Here is a 19,878-nt window from a genome sequence, read left to right as displayed (position 1 = left end):
TGGAGTGATGTCTGTCTGTCTGTATGATTCTTATAGACTCGGAAACTACTGAACCGATCGACATGAAAATTGGTATGTAGGGGTTTTTGGGGCCGGGGAAGGTTTTCGTGATATTTTGAGACCCCTCCCCCCTCTCTAAGGGGGGGCTGCCATACAAATGAAACACAAATTTCTGCATTACTCGGAAATTAACCAAGCAAACGAAACCAAAGTTGGCATGTGAAAGTTTTAGGGTGCAATAAATGTTTCTATGATGGTTAGACAGTCCTTCCCCCACTCAAAGGGGGGCTGCCATACAAATGAAACACAAATTTCTGCATTACTCGAGAATTAATCAAGCAAATGAAACCAAATTTGGCATGTGGAGGTTTTAGGATGCAATAAATGTTTCTATGGTGTTAAGATACTCCTTCCCCCTCTCTTAGAGGGGGCTGCCATACAAATGAAACACAATTTTTTGCATTACTCGGAAATTAATCAATCAAACGAAACCAAAGTTGGCATGTGAAAGTTTTAGGGTGCAATAAATGTTTCTATGATGGTTAGACAGTCCTTCCCCCACTCAAAGGGGGGCTGCCATACAAATGAAACACAAATTTCTGCATTACTCGAGAATTAATGAAGCAAATGAAACCAAATTTGGCATGTGGAGGTTTTAGGATGCAATAAATGTTTCTATGGTGTTCAGATACTCCTTCCCCCTCTCTTAGAGGGGGCTGCCGTACAAATGAAACACAAATTTTTGCATTACCCGAGAATTAATCAAGCAAATTAAACCAAATTAGGCATATGGAAACTTTAGGGAGCAATGAATGTTTCTATGGTGGTTAGATACCCCTCCCCCTCTCTAAGGGGGGGCTGCCATACAAATGAAACACAAATTTCTGCATTACTCGAGAATTAATCAAGCAAATGAAACCAAATTTGGCATGTGGAGTTTTTAGGGTGCAATAAATGTTTCTATGATGGTTAGACAATCCTCCCTTTTCTCTAGGGGGGCTGCCATACAAATGAAACACAAATTTCTCCATAACTAAAAAACTAATCAAGCAAATGGAGCTCAATTTGGCATGTGAAGGTTTTACGGGGCACGAAACGCTTCTATGGTGAATGCACTTCTCCCCCCTTTCTAAGGGGGGCTGCCATACAAACGACATACAAACTTCTGCATAACTCGAGAACTAATCAAGCACAATTTGGGATGTGAGGGTTTTTGGGTATGAGAAATGTTTCTATAATGGTATGACACCCCTCCCTCCTCTGGAATGGAGAGGGGGTCCCATAAAAAAATTACACATATTTTAACCAAAAATATTTCAACCAAACATGACAATTGGACATTTTCGGAAAACTCTGAAGGAAAAAGGGAAAATTCGGAAAATTAAATTCCCATATGTTCTACAATTACATAAGGACAAGTGCTGTCAGTACCTTTGATGTTTGCGCTAGCGAAATTGATCTTTGTTCGAAACTGGGAATGGATTTTAATGTGATGAAACGCACTCCTATATCTTCTCCTATCTATACCAAAAAAGGGTCGCCGGATGTGTTGATAAGAGCAGAACTCGAGGAAGGAATTGTCCGATTTAGGGCTGTCTTTATTCTATCACATTTTCTGTATCAAACATTTGTTCCATGTGACGGAGAAACATGTTATTTGAAAGTGGTTGAAAAATCTTGAACGAGAATTGTGTCTGAAAATAATATGATATTATAATGATGAATTTTGTTAGAAATACTAGGAATTTCATAGTAAAAGGTAAATTCATCGGGGTCGAATAGAAGATCAATTATTAAGAAGGTTCTGCGGTTGGACCAATGAACTTGCTCATAGTTAGAAAACGTGAATGTTTGAAGGTATATATATATATATATATATATATATATATATATATATATATATATATATATATATATATATATATATATATATATATGCGTAACATGAGCAAATTTATAACACATGCGAATTAGGACTCTTTTGGAAGTGTATTTCCACTTATACTGCAGCCATTGAGACTGAAAGAATGTTCCAGGGCATAAACATAGCAAGGAAAGAACTGCGATCTTACCTTGTAGCAACGCCACAGGATGTCACAAATTTAAACTTATTGTAATCAGTAAATTCAAAAACAAACAAGGTGTTTGAGGAGACCAAAGTAGACCATCTAACAGTTGGTCATAGTTGATAATTCCTCAATATTCTCCATTGTTGATCTATTTTTGTCACATATTCACGTTGGAGAGAGTTAACCCTTCTCTTCGTTGGCCGAGGCGTTTTGATTGAATGTAATACTTTTCCTTTTACTATTTTTGATAGCAGAGGCAGCCGTGGCAGTGTTCCTAGCTCTGCAATACAATTTTCATAACCAATGTTAAAGTTGATAGAACTTACATTATAGACCCATTAAAGGTAAAAATTATATTTGTATTGATATCAACACAGTTTTATTTTATTAATTTTCATGACATGAAACGCTATGACTTAGGAATGACATTTTATTGAGTGGTTTTATAACTGTTTCGATGATGTTGTCTGGCATCAGTGTTGGTCAAATAACGATGCTTTCACCAACCCAAACAAAACCATTGCGGCAAATTGAAAAGTGAAAATTTAACTTTTAGAGCACTAGCTCGAGTTTTCCGACGTTTTTTTATTATACATTGCGACGGCAGATGGAAATTTAATATCTTGTGAGTAATCTATTAGAGTTTGGTTGATATTACTTGATAGGAAGTGTTCGAAAACGATCATTTTCTACACACTGTTTCGCAAAATTATTGAATATCGGGCGAGGGTGAGGGAGGGAGATGAAAGAAGTGGGCGCCATTGTGGCAGCCATTTGTGGCTTCCCTCCACCTTCACGTTAACAGATTCCAAACAGACGCCAAACACAACAGTGCCACCGTGTACGGAGCTGAAGGTTTACTGAATCAAATAGATTTTAATTTTTTTTTTGTCTTGTGGAATATTGGGAAAGAATCCTAAATAGTATGAACAAACTGAATAAATCGTTATAAGCAAAACGGCCTCGATGTAGCAAGTACACTTTTTAAAGCCTTGCGTGCATTATTCGAGGAGATGAAAAAGGAAGCATCTAATCATGCCATTCAGAACGCAGAAGAATAATGTATTAAACTTGGTATTTCTGCCAATTTTAAAGCTACTCGACCACGGAAAACGGAAAAAACTGGAAACTCCACAGCTCCTCTTACGAGTGAAGATAGTTTTCGGCTACAGGTCATCTCTGTATTCGAGAAAATAATATAGTAGTTGAAACAACATGGAGAAGCAAAAGCGAATATAACATCAGATTTCACATTTATGAAGGGAGACGGAATAACATCTACAGTGTCGGACAAAAAAATTGTAAGGGGTTGTATCTAGGACACGACCGTATATTTTCGACGTAGAACTACGCAATTATATTATACAATCCACTTGTTTACCATTTTGAATATTATTTTAGAATGCATCGAAATTTTTGTAATACATTCTGTTCTTCGTTACAAATAAATTTGATGAACGTCCTTTTACATTTGATATGATGCCTAGGACTACCAAAATATGTGAACGAAAGAATTGTCAAACGAATATTGTATTTTACATTTTCCTCTGAAATTATTGCACATCTCATGTTTACGTAGTTCTCGAACCGCGAAAGTTCATTCACCTCTAGTATCTGAAATAACGATTTTCTCAGGCTTCTCAGTTTAAAAGTACGTTTTAGGTCTGCACAACTACAAGCGAGTACCAAAGTACTCAACACCAAATAATACCCCCGACTTGCATGTTTGGACAATACGGATTCCCCCAGGCACATTTATTTTGAAGTCCGTGTTAGGGAAACACAGCTCGGTGGGAACAAAAACGCCCCCGACTTGCATGTATGTTTGCAAAACGGATTTCCACAGGTACATCGATTTTTAAGTCTGTGTTGGGGAAACCGTAAATAGGGCCAATCAAAATTTGGCAGTTAGGGTGTTTAGATAACGCTTGACATTTTAACAGTTATTCAATTGTTCATCTTTGTTCATCATTGTTCAATTGTTCAAATCTCACTTTTTATTTGGATAGACGCAAACATCTTTCCGATCTGTTGAGAAATGTTCGAGTTATATTCATTCGAAATACGGGTAGGGTTAGCACACAAATCGGCAGAACAAATGTATGGGAAAAAAGAAAGTTATTCCAGTTTTCATGAATTTAAACCATTTAGAGATTAGCGAATTGTCATGTATAGCATATCAAACAAATCTTGGAGAATTTCTGATTCGATTGGTATGCGAATCATGAATATTCGTTCACAGTGAAAATAGTTATTAACTTTAACTTTATTTCATAAAAACGTGACCTGTTTTCTGATTTGGCACCCTTCCTGAAAGACGTAGTTCTACGTCAAAAAATAAGACCACTGCTCAAGCAAAAAATGAAAGTAACAAAACTTTGAAAAAAAAAAATAATCCAATCCAGTGCTTCAATCCATTTATAATAATTTATTCGTTTATTGATTTTTTTTATTTACAACATCTGTAGTTACAACAGTAGTCATTCATTAAAAAATGCGTTTTAAGCATACATAGCCACTAAAATGGGTCACGCGGATAATTGCACACGAAATACAGAACTACAGTCAACCGCAAAATGTCCAAGGCAGTCAACGCGAAATCGCAGAGTACTTGGGACGATTCAAAACCTTCGTGTTTAATGCCCTCCACGACCGCAAAAAATCCGAAACGACTGAATGCCCAAGGAAAACGACCGCGGAGGATGACTCTGTCATAAAGCGAGCCTCCAAAAAATATCCCTTCAAGGCCTCGAAAAAGTTAAGTGCTGCAGTGAATTTAGCGATTTCTACTACCAAACCGACATTTATTTTAGAACCACGAACCACGATAAAGGTTCCTCTCTCTCTATCTCGTAATAACCATGTGATCATCGAAGGCCCCCCACGGTTGACGAACGGCGTCGCAACGAAAAAAATATTTAAATAAAAATTGTAAAATTTATTATCCAGGTGTTTTATTTAGATTTTTTTAAATAGAATGGTCCGCAGTATAGTGAGTCCTCCCGTGTTCTGAAGCCGACCCTGAGATAAAATTACGGAAGTGAGCTAAGGTGGGCGGTTATGGAGTAATCCATAACTTTCAAAGTGTTCAAGACGCAGATGAAGGACCTATTCCATGATCTGAACTCTTCGACGCCTTTAGGCATCTTGAACATTATTCTCAGATATTCACTCGAGGCAGTTTATCCTAACGATTTTTTCCTGACGCTTCCATTTAGTGTGGCGTTGTACAAACACAGCTTTCGATCGAGATGGAAGTGCTAGCAGACTTTGATTTAGATGCAATTGTGAATCATTTTGCTTCAGTTAAAGCACGAAAGGCAAATATTTATCTAGAGAATAAGCGAAGCTGGTAATATTTCTAACGTTCTAAATACGAATAAACTGCTCAAAGCGAACATTCGTATGAGTGAGTAGTTTTCTTAACACTTTGCGGACCGCTCACGAGATTTCTCGTGTATTGCGTCCCATCCGTTGCGGACCGCTCACGAGATTTCTCGTTTTCGCGTTCCATCTTTACGGACTTTTTTTTATCCCATTTATTTATTTATTAGGCTTTATTAGATGTACATGTACATATGTCTATGTTCCTATAAATTGTAAATTACACAGTAGTTAGTAGTAGCCATTTAGGCGTTAAGTTTTCTGTTCCATTACATTATGGTAAATTACACAATAGTAGCCATTTAAGCGCAAGAGTATTTTTTCTGTTCTTCCATTGTTCAGCAGACCGGACAGCGGAGACAGTTGATATTGATCATTGTTGGGTTATTTATAGAACAGCAGCCCGATGTTTCTTGCAGAGCAGAGCAGTTGTATGGATGAATCGAACTTTGTTCCACCGTGGATCGATTTCCATCGCTGATGATGGTTGCGTGGACGTAGTTATTCTATAACAACACAAAGATGGTCAAATTGAGGGCCCTGAGTTTGAACTCACGATCGATCGCTTGGTAAGGGAACGCGTAACCAAGTAGCTACGAAGACCCCCGTCTTTACGGACTTGTGTGAAATTAGTGGATAAAATTTTTTGTTGCGTACAAGCTTCTGTTCAACCTCTTGCTGGATTTAATGAATAATGATTTTTTTCAATTGAAATAAATGGATTGTTTATCAAGTAACAACCTTCAAAATTATGCTCATAAGATAGAGAATTGAATCATTCATCTTTCCACATAATTCATTTTTTTCTTGATCGTGACAGTGAAAAGTTATAGACTGAAACGTGAGCATGGGTCAATATAGGAAAATTTACAGAATTTCGGAATTAAAAAAAAGTTGTTCGAATAGAGTTATCGAAGTTATTTTACCTATCTTCCAGCCACAATTTTATTAAACGTAAAAGGGTATGAGAAAAGTTATAAGCCAAGTTGTATGGAAGAAATGAATTATGTTAAAGAAAATTGAAAAAAGTTATTTGGAAAGACCCAAAACACATTCTCGAGATAGTACTTATTCGATATAAAATATTTTTATCTATCTTTAGCAAAATTTCCATTGGTCGGAAAAGGGTCTAAGAAAAGTTATAGCCCAAAGCCTATACAACTTGTATGGGGGAAATAAATTAATCTAAAGAAAATTGAAAAAAGTTATTTGAAAGGACCCACAACACATTTTTGAGATAATACTCATTGGATAGAGAATACTTTTATCCATCTTCAGCCAAATTTTCGTTGGCCGGAAAAGAGTCTGAGAAAAGGTATGGGCCAAAATGTATACAAGTTGTAGGAGGGAAATTGATAAATTTATCGAAAATAGAAATTGAACTTTTTTACACTCGAAAAAAAAAAAGCAACAGAGTGCGAAGCCGAAATTTTTAGGCGATTTTTGAAATGCTTTAAAATTGTGAAATATCAACGCATGAAGATGTGGTACAAATCTCTTTAAAGCATAATTTACATGGATTTAGATGGATTTTTTATTTCGATGTATGTATTTGCAATTAACGTTATCAACTATCTTTCATTTGATTTCTATAACATTGTTGTAAACTATTCAGTACTGAGCTATTATTGTATGAACGAAAAATTACGAATTCGTATTTGATAAATAATAGTTCGATAAATAATCATCGAAAAACAGTTTTGAAAACTCTAATAAATTCTATACACCCAGGATTTGTTTACGCAGGTGATAGAATTTTGTTATAATTTGTCGCGGTACACCATAGAAGATATAGTATTTTCCTAAATTTTCATTTCCAAGTCTATTGAGAATGAGGAAAAAACGAAAAACTATTTTTTTCACTATAGCTCTCATAGTGAACCATATACGAGAATTATCTTATCATTATCTGAAAAAAATCACAAATATCTATAAAAGGCGTAGGAACACATTTAAATACGAATTGTAGTAGTACTGAATCTCTAAATACTAAAAAACAATTCAATGTTTCAAGATTTTTTTTAGTACTTCAATTTTTTAGGAATTTGTTTTTCGATTATTTTTTTCGATATATCATAGTAAGATACACTTTCAGTATTTTTTCAATTTTTCATCTCAAAGCTATTGATAATGGCGTGCTAAAAATTTTAAAGGTACGTTTTTCACCAAAGATCGTATTGTGAATTACATAGGGATTCGAAAAATAGTCAAAATTTCTATGTAATAGAATTTTTTACTTCCTTTTTACTTTTTACTTCCTTAAGGCGGCATTCCACCTATTCAACATGCTACATGCTACAAATCAATGGTAAACAACAATGGATATGATACTTGCGCAATTTTGTATGTTGTTTCCATCACAGCCACTACACAAAAGTATGCGTGAGCTCACTGCTCCAACATATCTGTTCTGATGTTATTGTTTTTATGATCAAATATTTTGCTGTTCCATTATTATGATGAATTATGATAATCGTCAATAAATGACGTAGTTGCTTCAATATTGTCGTACATGTCGTGCTACACACGCCGCACCGACCGGCAGGCCATTGGATAAGGCCAACATTGCACGACAAGACCAATTTTGTCGCAGAGAGAAACGCTCTAATAAGCAAGAACCATTGACTTGTAGCATGTAGCACGTTGAATAGATCGAATTCCGCCTTTACCCAGCCAGACCCTTTTCCCCGTACAACTCGTGAACGTTTTGGCCAATAACTTTTCTCATACCCTTTTCGGTTCAAGAAAAATTTGGCTAAAGATAAATAGAAATATTCTTCATCGAATGAGTACTATCTCGAGAATGTGTTTTCGGTTACATAATTTTTAAGCAGCCAAATTCTTAACTATATTTTTATAACTATATATAAAAAAATTCCTAATTCTATGATTAGTAAGGTAGAAAACCCATTACTCGCGGTTGATTCCCTCCCATACAACTTGGCCTATAACTTTTCTCAGACCCTTTTCCTAGTAATCAAATTGTGGCTGGAAGATTGGTGAAATATTTCTCTATCGAATAACTTCGATAACTCTGTCCGAACAACTTTTTTTGATTTTCAAAACTCTGTATATTTTGCCTATATTGACCCACGTTTCACGTTTCAGTCTATAACATTTCTCTGTCACGATCAAGAAAAAAAATGAAATATGTGGAAATGATTCCATTCTCTATCTAATGAGCATGATTTTGAAAGTTGTTACTTGATAAACAATCAATTTATTTCAACTGAAATGATTCATTATTCATTAAATCCAGCAAGACGTTGAACAGAAATTTGCACGCAACATAAACTTTCATCCGCTGAACTTTCATCCGCAAACTTCACACATAGAGACGAATGGACTGCAAAGTTTAAAGCCTCTTAAAAACATGCAAGCAAAGCAAGCAACTCCACACAAGCCAAAACGTGCGGTCTCAGGCATATGTATTACATATTTCTTCCCGGTCCTTGAAGTGTTAAAATATCACAATCTCAAAACTAGTGAAAAAATTGAAAAAAAAAAAGTGATTTTTTGGGGCACTGTTTTAATAGATTACCGAGGCGCTGTCTACCCTCACTACGTCGCTACTTATCGGCTGCATCCCGCATGATAAGTTTGATCGGCGGTTAAATTGGTTACCTTCTTAGCCTTCTCCGAGACTCCTTGAAATATTGGGTCTGCTCACGAACGCCCCTTCACGGTGAAATCGAAATGGTTTGTATGCAAGGTTATATACAATGAATTCTTTTTTCTTACGGGATTGATGCGTGCATGCAAAAAAAATGTGCGATTTCACGTTAAATCACGTAACAAAAATCCAGTGTACGCTTAATTTCGTTTTCACCGTGAAATGACGTTCGGGATCAGGTCCAATGTGAACAAATAAATTAGAAAAAGCGAGGGGTTGTATCCGAGACACGACTGCTTAGGACGTAGGACAACGCAATCTTTTTTTTTTTTTAATTTGTTGGTTTATCATTTCGAATATTATTTGCGAATACGTCGAAATTTTATTAATAACTTTTTAATAAAAAGTTCCGGGGTCCTTGAAAAGGTTTAATGGCTTGCAGGGTTTCGTAGAATCATTTCGAGAAGCAACGATTCTTTTTTGCCTTTGCGAGAACAATACACTAATTGGTCCTATGTCGCAAATCGTTTCTTTCTATCAATGCACGCAATGCACTGAGTATTTAACGAGAGGCATCTCCATTCAACAAACATCAAACACGCGTCTAATAGATACCCACAGTTGCAGCGATAAAAATGAAATATCGCGAAAATGACCGTTTATGAAAAATAGTTTCTCGACTCTCTGTCAAAACCGTCAACAAAGCTAGGAGCCTCAGAGGAGATGCAATACTTATACGCTAGCGACAGCTTACTTACTATGCAAGGGTGGAGTTTACTTCGCAAATATTATATTTTCGTTAACCCCCTTCGTTGTTTCTATTCTAGCGGCTGCATAAGTTGCCCGTTATTGACAGCTCTGTTTAGGAAATCACACACATGGACAGAACAAATGTATGGGAAAATGGAAATGCTTCAAATTTTCATAAATTTGAACCATATATAGACTATGGTATTGTAATATATATCATATCAAACAAATCTTTGAAAATTTTCCATTCGATTGGTATGCAAATCGTTAAAATCCGTTCGCAGCAAAAAAAGTAATTAAAAGTCACAGCAAAAAAGTTATTAAGGTTAGCTTTATTTCATAAAAACGTGTCCTGTTTGCTGATTTGGCACCCTTAATGTAAGACGTAATCCTACGTCAAAAAAAGTTGGCATGAAAATGTATCAATTGGTTTTATACAGCCCGAGGACTTGATTTTTTTTTCATCTCGCGATGACTGAATTTTCTAAAGAACAAACTTCTTACTTCTATGAGAAAGGTTAATACTAATTATAACGTCGCTCTCCATTTAAAAAAAACGCATTCTGCAGGGTATCCACGCGACGTACGACTTGAGCCTGCGGGAGAACGTTTCCAACACACTTCTGCCGGAGGCTGACTCATTCTCCATCATCCCCAAAAGTGGCTACCAGCTGTCCACCTTCACGCTAACAATTGTAAACACATCCAAACTGGACTACGAGCTACCCGAGCGGCAGCAGTTTGAGCTGATTGCAACGGCTACGGAAGTAGCGGAGGCGAGTCACTCCAGCCGGCAGGTTGTCACAATCGAGCTGCTCAACTGGAACGACGAGGTGCCGGCGTTCGATAAAGAAACGTACGAAATCAGCATCGAGGAGACCATAGGAAAGGACGAGAAACTAGTGACGGTTCATATCACCGATCGGGATGTAGACGATAGCGTTGATCTGAAGATTCTAAGCCGAATTGGCGATGATCTAAATGTTATACGATTGAATAACTCGGATGAAATGCAAGCAGCGGTACCCACGTTTAGTTTCCAGATCAGAACGGGGCGTGACGAGATCTTCGATTGGGATGTAGCTACCGAAGTGCTCGTCCAACTTCAGGCTACCGATACGCTGCAGACCGACAAGCACGAACCTCTGCATCAAGTTTACGCTCAGGTTGTTATTACTGTGTTAGACGTAAATAACAAACCGCCCTCCATTACCCTGGTGAGTGGATCAAGCTAAAGGTGTGTCTATCTTTGAGAGATAGTTATTTTTACGTAACTTTCAGCCGCGGGGAAGAATTCACATAGCGGAAAATTCGGAACCGAATACGGCGGCTACTATTGGGGACGAGGAAGCGATCATCATTGGAACGGACCCCGACACCACGGCAGATCTGGAATTCAGTATCGACTGGAAGGCAACGTATGGAGTTAAAGCCGGCGTTCCGGTCACGGACATATTCGAAGAGTAAGTTCTGTCCTCATATACTGCCGGAAAACAAGTGAAAAATTCCAGAATTTCACCGTAGCTGTTTGGTCTTCGACGTCGACGCAACCAATCCAAACCGAGTCTTGGCACGGATAAGGGTTAACCCCGAACTCGATCAAGAGACAATCAATAAACGACTGGACTACGAAGCCTACGAAACGTTATTCCTCACAGTGCGATTGGTGGATAAAGCACAGGTTATTCCACCGAATGACACGGAGGCGATCGTGGTGCTCCAGATAGACGACGTTAATGATAATCCGCCCATCTTCATCGACGGAACACTGGAAGTAGAACGATTTGTTATGGAGGAGGCGGAAACGGGTACAATCGTTGGTAGCATCTCCGCCATTGATATTGATGGACCGGAGTTCAACAAAATTTACTACTCAATTGCGTAAGTATCCTTAGTTTTAATCGGAGTGTCGATCATAATCTTGGTTTCTAAACAGTGCAAAAAATCCCGATCAAGAAGGTCTGATTTCTATCGATCCTATGGGAATGTTGTTTGTGAACGCCACGAAGCTGAAAATAGGATGCGACGTCCCAATCACCTATGACATTCCACTTCTGATCACCCTCACTGATGGACTGTTTGTCACCAACGGATCGATCAAGATAAACATAACGGATACAAACAATAAATTCCCCACCTTCAAAGCGGTTCCCTCTGAGGTGAAAATCTTCGAGAAATCCTCCTCCGGCACCGAGATCGTGCGCCTCGAGGTGGACGATCTGGATCGAGACGAAGTGTTCCACACGGTAGCCTTCGAGATCGACTTAATGACGTTCCCCGATTTGCAGAACTATTTCGAGGTGAACAGGCTGGCCAACAACTCGGGCGAGCGTCTCCAGCAGACGGGGGTTGTGTTTGTGAAGGAAAATAATCGTATCCTTGATCGCGACAGTGGTACGGATCGTTTCACGATCACGGTGAAAGTACGGGACAACCCGAACAGCTCGGGACGAAGAAATACGGAGCAGTCTAGTTTCACGCTGATACTGCTGGACATCAACGATCAGCAACCGGTGATGCCACAGCTGGAGGGTTTGAAAGTGAGCGAAGATGCTCATGAAAACGATGTGATTCTGCAACATTTCGAAGCAACTGACCGAGATGACCGCAACACGCCAAACGCTAAGATTCACTATAGGATTGAACACATTACGGCAGGTAAGCAAACTTATTAAATCTTTGTTTTTTTCATAATCATAATTTCATAATGTTTCAAATCGCGACCACGAAACGGAAAGTTCCATTACACTGGTGATGACCGGACCGGGAAAATTTGTGTCAAGTGTCAGCCAATACTTGGAATTCACTACACGAGTTTTCACGTCCACTCAGTTGCAGAGACAGCGGGACAGTTGTCTGCTGTTTACCACTTCCAGTCACGTTTCTACACGGATGCAGCGCACACAATAAACACCGCCATTCGACGTTTTCCGGTTCTCAAATGTCACTTCGATTAGTGGTGGCCAGGAAATGACGCCATTCGGATGTGTTTGCGCCCACAATCAAGCGCCACCGGAGTGAAAATTAAACCCAATCAAAGAGCTCGCTAAATGGAACGTTACGATTCGATTCACGCCTCGCCTTACGCTTGCTTACACGAAGAACCATTTCAATCTGGTTAATACTTTCTAAACTTATCAGTGGAGTTCTAATGTTTGTCTTTGTCCGCTCTATCCACCCTAAAAAAAGGAGGAGGAAAAAGCGTTGAGAAGTGAAACAAAAATTAAAACCAGAGCGTGTCACGTTACCTGTTAGGTTCGTTTAAAAACTGCTGAACCGAGTAAAGTCCGGCCTCTCCCACCCGCCGGCTGATTGGAATTAAAGCAATTTTTGCCTTTCTCGTTCTCTGACGTCATGAACATTGATTTAGGGAGTAATGGACCAGAATGGCGGTTATTTGGCAGTTTGCTTTCTCGTTAACAAAGTCGCCTCTTCGGTTTCGGAAGCTGAGTGAGAATATTTAATTTTTTCGCCTGTGCTAATCGAAAGACATAAAAAAAATAATTATTTTGACTATTGATTGAATCTGTCATATGGCAAGTGCCTGCTGCTGACAGATGGAGAAAAACTCGTAATACCTAAAGATTCGCTTTGTCCAAAAAAACATGTTAAAAAAAGAAAAAAAAAATTATAGGAGGTTGTGTCCAAGACACGACCGCATTGTTGAAGTAGAACTACGCTGTTATTTCATATATGTCGCTAGCGGAGAATGTTTTGCTACTGGCGAGCGAAACCAAATCACATTCAAAATTCCAGAACAACATTTACTTTCATGGTGACCAAATAAACGAAATAATCTCTTTCTGTTAATCTTAACAACCTCGAAAAGAGTAGCATTGCCTCATTTAGATCAAGATTAGCACAAATGCAATTCCAATTTGAAGGCAGTTTTGCGACTGGCACGCGAACCCAAATAACTTATAACAATCCAGCACGACATTCAAGATCCTTGGTATTCCCCAAATAATGTTTTGGCGCACAACCTTAACGCCTGCTTCACCATAGCGTCAGTTCAATGCATTGAAAACAAACAAAGTTAACTGCTTGGAAAAAGACTGAATGTTTGCCTCAGCAAAGATTCATCACTAATACCCTAGTGCAAATGTTTCCCTTCCGCTATCTCCCCTCCTTGTTTAAATTTATCATTACGGCTGCGTAACTTGCGGAGTAGTGATCCCCGATTTTTGTAATTAATCGTTCATCGAATACTTTTCAGCAGTGTGTTATTCGATACGATTAATCGACCCAAATAATCGATTAATCGATTAATCGTCACACTGAGAAAAATAATTTGTTAGACTAATATTTCTCGATTGCTAGAAAGCCATCTGGAATCAAAACAGTGTTCATTCCGCCTGAAAATAATTTATTATCTTTTACGCTCCGCTAAATTGGTAAACGATGTTCAATTCGTGTTGACTGCATTGAGCTTCGTTTACGAGTTTAGCGGAGCATTAAAGATAATGATTGAATTTCAGGGTCAAACTGCACTGCCGTAATCTTGCAAGGTGACGCAAGCGCCAGAGGGAAGAATTTTCAGTACGAGACTTTTCGTAAAATTGCATGTATAATCAGCTTACGCGTATATTACGAAAATCTGATCTGTTCAAATTGTGTACACTTGATGGAAAAACATTGCCATCGACTTGATTTTTGAAAAAATGCCGTTTTATTCAAGCTATTTTACCAACGCCAATTTGTTGTGGAAACAGCAAATTTTAATCGCCTTTTTTCACAACCGATTTTGCGTTCATCCATAAAAGTATGCGAGAATCTGTTTCCAATTATTTTATCCAGAATGCTGCTGTTGAGCGGAACATGAGAAAGCATCAGGGAGAAAAGTTCTACATATTTTCAGACTTTGTAACATGCGTTGAACAGGCTAACATAGATGAGAACCCGATTTTAACAATTATGGACAGTACCATTTTTTTCCAATCCAAAATACAAGAACAAGCGATGTTCATTGCTTCGTATTTAGAACGATACTGAACGTTTGCCTTTCCTTTCCTTGTTGAATAAAAGAGACTTTGAACTTCTTCAGTTCATCCGTCTCTAGCCTCCGAAAAGGTCCTTCGAAAACTTTACTCTTTCCTCATGTTACTCCTCCACCCCAATTGCCTTGAGAAAGGCACTCGATCCCTCGCCGTCCAGCTCGCTCAGCAACGATGTTGTTCAGTCGGTGTCCTGACGAAGAATGAACGTTTACCTCAGATCCACTGTTTATACTCTAGGCAAATATTCCCCTTCGTTCTTCTTCTTTTCCTTTGTTCACGAAGACTTTAAATCTTACGATTTCCTCTTCGTTGTTCGTCGATAAGTTGCACGTTATTGACAGCTCTGTTTGGGAAAACACACAAATGGACAGAACAAATGTGTGGGGAAATGAGATTGGTTCCAATTTTCATCAATTGAAACCATATACTGTATAGCTGTATAGCATATCAAACAAATCTTAGAAAATTTCCGATTCGATTGGTATGCAAATCGTTAAAATCCATTCGCAGCAAAAATAGTTATTAACGTTAACTTTATTTCATAAAAACGTGACCTGTTTTCTGATTTGGCACCCTTAACGAAAGACGTAGTTCTACGTCAAAAATAGTAATAATTAGCCAAATGTGTTACTAAATGCATAACTCGAGTACATATCGTTCGACTAGAGCTGCCTTTTATGTTGGATTCTCCGTTTCACGAATGTAAAGTATTTTCAAGATAGCTACACATTAATGCCCCATGTTGTTGTTGGTGGGTAATTGAAAGAAAACGCAAAGAAAAGACAAAATTAGATACAAGGATATAAAGGGTGTGTCACATCAAATTGCATCACGGAAAAAAACGCTGTAGAAATTTAATTTTTAGGAATTATATCTTCAGCTTTCGCTTATAATCAGATAAGAGTGTATAGATCACGTTGGCCATGCTTCACTGTCAATTTTTCGTAAATTTGGAAAAATGTCGTCGAACGAAAAAGAGCGTCGTGAATTAATCCTGTGCACTCATTTCGAGAATCCGAAGTTGTCACATCGGGACATCGGTAAGATGCTGGGAATCGTCCAATCAGCAGAGTACTAAAACGATACTTCGAGAACCTAACCATCGACCGGAAGGTGAAGAACGGCAAAAATGGATGTTCCGTCAGTGAAAAAAATCACAAGCGCGTAGTTAAGCAGTTTAGACGTGATCCGAGAAGTTCGGTCCGGGATGTCGCCAATAAGCTGAATTTGTCAAGTTCATTCGTCCAGCGGACCAAGCAGCGGGAGGGCCTGCGTACATACAAGGTTCAGAAGGCTCCTAACCGCGACGAAAGGCAAAACATGGTGGGGAAGACGCGAGCCCGGAAGCTGTACACCGAAATGCTGACGAAGCCGCATTGCCTGGTAATGGACGACGAAACCTACGTCAAAGCGGACTTTCGTCAGCTGCCGGGCCTGTTGTTCTTCTCCGCAGAGGACAAATTCAGCGTTCCGGAGTAGATTCGCAAGCAGAAACTATCCCAGTTTGCCAAAAAGTACATGGTGTGGCAAGCGATCTGCTCTTGCGGAAAGCGGAGCGCCCCCTTCGTGATGACCGGCACGGTAAACGGGCAGGTTTACCTTAAGGAGTGTCTACAGAAGCGCTTACTACCACTATTGAAGCAGCACGAGGGCCCGACCATCTTCTGGCCGGATCTCGCTTCGTGCCACTATTCAAAGGACGTGTTGGAGTGGTACGAAGCCAACGAGGTCACCTTCGTGCCAAAGGAAATGAACCCGCCCAACGCGCCGGAGCTTCGCCGAATAGAGAAATATTGGGCGATTATGAAGCAGGCCCTCCGGAAGAACCCAAAAGTTGTCAAATCGGAGGCGGACTTCAAGAGAAAATGGATTTCTGTTCAAAAAAAACTACAACCTGACGTTGTACAGAACCTTATGGACGGGGTAAAGAGGAAGGTGCGAGCATACGGGCTTGGGCTCGAAGTATGAATAAAAAGAAAATGACAAAAGTTGTTTAATAGTTTTTATTTTACTGTCTAAAATTTTCAAAAGGATCGGTCTACTGGGCGAATTTCTACAGCGTTTTTTCCGTGATGCAATTTGATGTGACACACCACTTTATTATAGAAGAAACAAATGTTTCCCAACCGATCTGACCGCAGCATTTCGGTCATCTCTCATTTTACGTGCCTCTTCTCTCTTTTCTTCAATTTAGCCGGAGGAAATTCCCCCGGGCTGGAAGCAGACCCAGAGCGCATCGGAACACTGTTTAAGCTGCAGCCTGTAGACGAGTATGTGTCCCGGCTGGAAGTTGGACACACTTTGAAAGGTTTCTATGGGAGCTGGTCCGTTGAGATTGAGGTTTGCTCCTCGTGCATACCAATTTCGATTTGTACTTCTGCTCGTTTTTTTCTGTCGTTCGTTTTAGGCTTGCGATCGGGGAAACGAGTATGAATTAATTAAGGATAGTCCTCGGTGGTGCAGTAGTGCCACCTACTTGATCCTGGTGGAACCCGTCAACTATATGGCACCAGTGATAGTTTTCCCCAGAGATGACGAACGAATTCGACTCAGGTAGGAAGGGTGAATGGATGGGATGCACGTACAAACGGAAATTGTATTTTGAACAGCAATTGGGTAAAAGTCCGATAATTGGTTTTCTCTCCCATTCATTGCGACAGTTTCGAGTCGTTGGCGAATGGAAAACCACTCCTGAACACTCAAGGTGAGACGATTCCACATTTTGGCGCACACGATACGGACGGGGGCGACTTCGGTGTGGTAACATTCTACCTTCAGAGTCAAGATCGTAAGGATTGCACGGTATAACTGTCAAGCAGATTCATTTCGCAACTTTTTGTGCCTTTCGCAGCGTTTAGCCAGGACCATACCTACTTCCAGCTGAACCCAGTTGACAAGCACCATGCACAGCTGGTGTTGGCTCAAGCAGACGCTATCGGTACGAAATCTTATCGGGTGAGTGAACCTTACTTATTGCGAACATGGAAAATCTCAGATTATCGAACACAATTTAATTAAATTTGGCCTCAAACCGGCGTTCAAACTTTACGGGGGTTCAACAGTACATTCAATAACCTTCACCGTAGAAATTACGCACACCCGTCATGATTTGGTGACAAACTTTACGCAGAACTCACACTGACGACTGAATTTCTCCTATTAAGGATAGCTATAATCGCGAAATCATCGAACCATTTTTATTCTCCGCCAGGTCACGGTGCACGCGAGAGATGGTGGAAATTTGTCCGCCGAACCGGTGGATGTGGTTATCGCCTTCATAAACATGACCGGCGAACCGGAGTTCCACCACGGAGATTTGCCCTTCGAAACGGATTTCACAGGTATGCTTCCAGATTTTTCACACACTAGCTAGCAGTTTGTTCATTCACAATCGCCCTGTATAGCCTTTCCCTGGCCGGAAGGTGGGAATGTCCGTTTTGTACAAAATATAAATTTGCCACCCAACTTGCTGCCAGTGACTTTGTCATCCCGCTCTTCTGTTTTGTGCTATTTTTCACGTAGTCCGAGGAACCCTTCCAGCTATAAACCATAATACGGCTTTTTAATTAAACTGACAGCATACTCGTAATGGGGGTCATAATAAGGCGGGGTAAAATGAAAGGACAAGTTTTTTCTCTCGGTTCTTAGCCCATGTAAATATATCATAAAATGTGAAATAAAATTCATTCACGTAGACCCTTTAATTCCCTCATGAAATGGCTGTTTTTGTTTCGTTGATGGTTCATGAATTGTTACCCCCTTAGAAGGCGCTCAGTAGATGTGTAATGAAAAGTTGTGATCACGATTTCGGTTTAGGTACTTTTTTCGTACGAAAAATACTGTAACTAATTCATCCATCACTTGACTATTTTTAGAAAACGAGGACGGGATGTTGGAGGAACGGATTATCCCAGCGGCAATCGATCCGAAAAACGCTGAATTACCGCCCGATGAGCAAAAAGCTATATTCTATTTCATCGATGGTAAGTACTCCGATATAGGGAGAAAAAAAGTTGTGCAACGGAATAATTGAACTGCAACTTTTCCCAAACCAATCTGTCGGGGTTGTCGAAGTTTCACTTAATGGTTTCACCTGTCAAGTTGGCTTTCGCCAGAACCCGCTTTTTCGCCACTCGAGAAAGTTGAATTACTGTGGTTTATTTTGTGAAACTCCTGACAATTCGTGATTATTTTCACTGTTGTTTGTTATATATCTATATGGAGGGAGTGCGGACAGTGGGGGTAAGATGGACAAGTGGTTGATTTGAACATTATGAATTTCAAATTTCTGTTATTGAGAACCCCTTCTGCATGCTATTTTATAATACAGTCTATCGCAAAATCAAGTATACATTTCATGCAGCTTTGTTATTTTTGTGTTTTTTGGAGTTAAAAAGTTTATAATTAAATGCGACTCATATTCATCGTAAAATTGATCTATTTTACTCTCATGTAGTGATAAGAAGAAAATTAAAATTGTCATATTTCTTCTTCATATTTCATATACAAACAACAAATCTCCATCTAAGACGTGGCAAAATTGAGTGTACTGTTTAAGTTCTTCTTAAAAAGAAAATTAAAATCAGTACAGAAATGGTAACAGATAACAAAAAGAATCCCCTAGTATCTGGTATGGTCCCCCTTTGGCGTCTAGCACTTTCTGCAAGCGCCGCAGATTTCCGTAATCGTCGTTTTGAGTTCCGCTTTTTCCTCTGGATTTTTATTCTTCAGATGGTTTTTTATTTCCCACCATAGACACTCAATAGTGTTGAAGTCCGGTGATTGCGGAGATGTTTCGAGTTGATTGGGGCATTATAGAGCAGGTATTCCCGCACGATGAGGTCAGTTTCCTTTGGGTCATTATTCTGTTGAAAGTAGTAATTGTTTAAAGAGTTGATTTTATTTCACGTCCGAACTGGTGTACATCACAGAAGAGTATATTCATGGTGTGGAGTGACGCTGCTTAACTACGCTAGCTAATAATAAAACTGTCCCTAAGACAAGTTATGTCAAGGTAAATTCATGTATGTGGGAATAATTTAAACTAAACGAAATAGGGTTATAA

At 39.2% G+C, this 19,878-nt stretch overlaps 1 protein-coding gene across 1 annotated transcript in view; it reads left to right on the top strand.

Annotated features, from left to right (window-relative positions):
- LOC129762126 (protocadherin Fat 1-like) overlaps positions 1-19,878 on the top strand; it is a 48,271-nt gene that overhangs the window by 20,526 nt on the left and 7,867 nt on the right. Inside the window, exons 6-15 of the mRNA XM_055760115.1 lie at positions 10,386-11,033; positions 11,098-11,279; positions 11,341-11,697; positions 11,753-12,474; positions 17,008-17,153; positions 17,221-17,366; positions 17,474-17,601; positions 17,665-17,768; positions 18,025-18,154; positions 18,689-18,796. Of these exons, the coding sequence (XP_055616090.1) occupies positions 10,386-11,033; positions 11,098-11,279; positions 11,341-11,697; positions 11,753-12,474; positions 17,008-17,153; positions 17,221-17,366; positions 17,474-17,601; positions 17,665-17,768; positions 18,025-18,154; positions 18,689-18,796 (2,671 nt within the window). The remainder of the gene's footprint in view (positions 1-10,385; positions 11,034-11,097; positions 11,280-11,340; positions 11,698-11,752; positions 12,475-17,007; positions 17,154-17,220; positions 17,367-17,473; positions 17,602-17,664; positions 17,769-18,024; positions 18,155-18,688; positions 18,797-19,878) is intronic.

This window comes from Toxorhynchites rutilus, chromosome 1, assembly GCF_029784135.1.
Source record: "Toxorhynchites rutilus septentrionalis strain SRP chromosome 1, ASM2978413v1, whole genome shotgun sequence".
NCBI lineage: Eukaryota > Metazoa > Arthropoda > Insecta > Diptera > Culicidae > Toxorhynchites > Toxorhynchites rutilus.
Note: the sequence above shows the minus strand (reverse complement) of the source record. Positions and strands in the feature narration are given on the sequence as shown.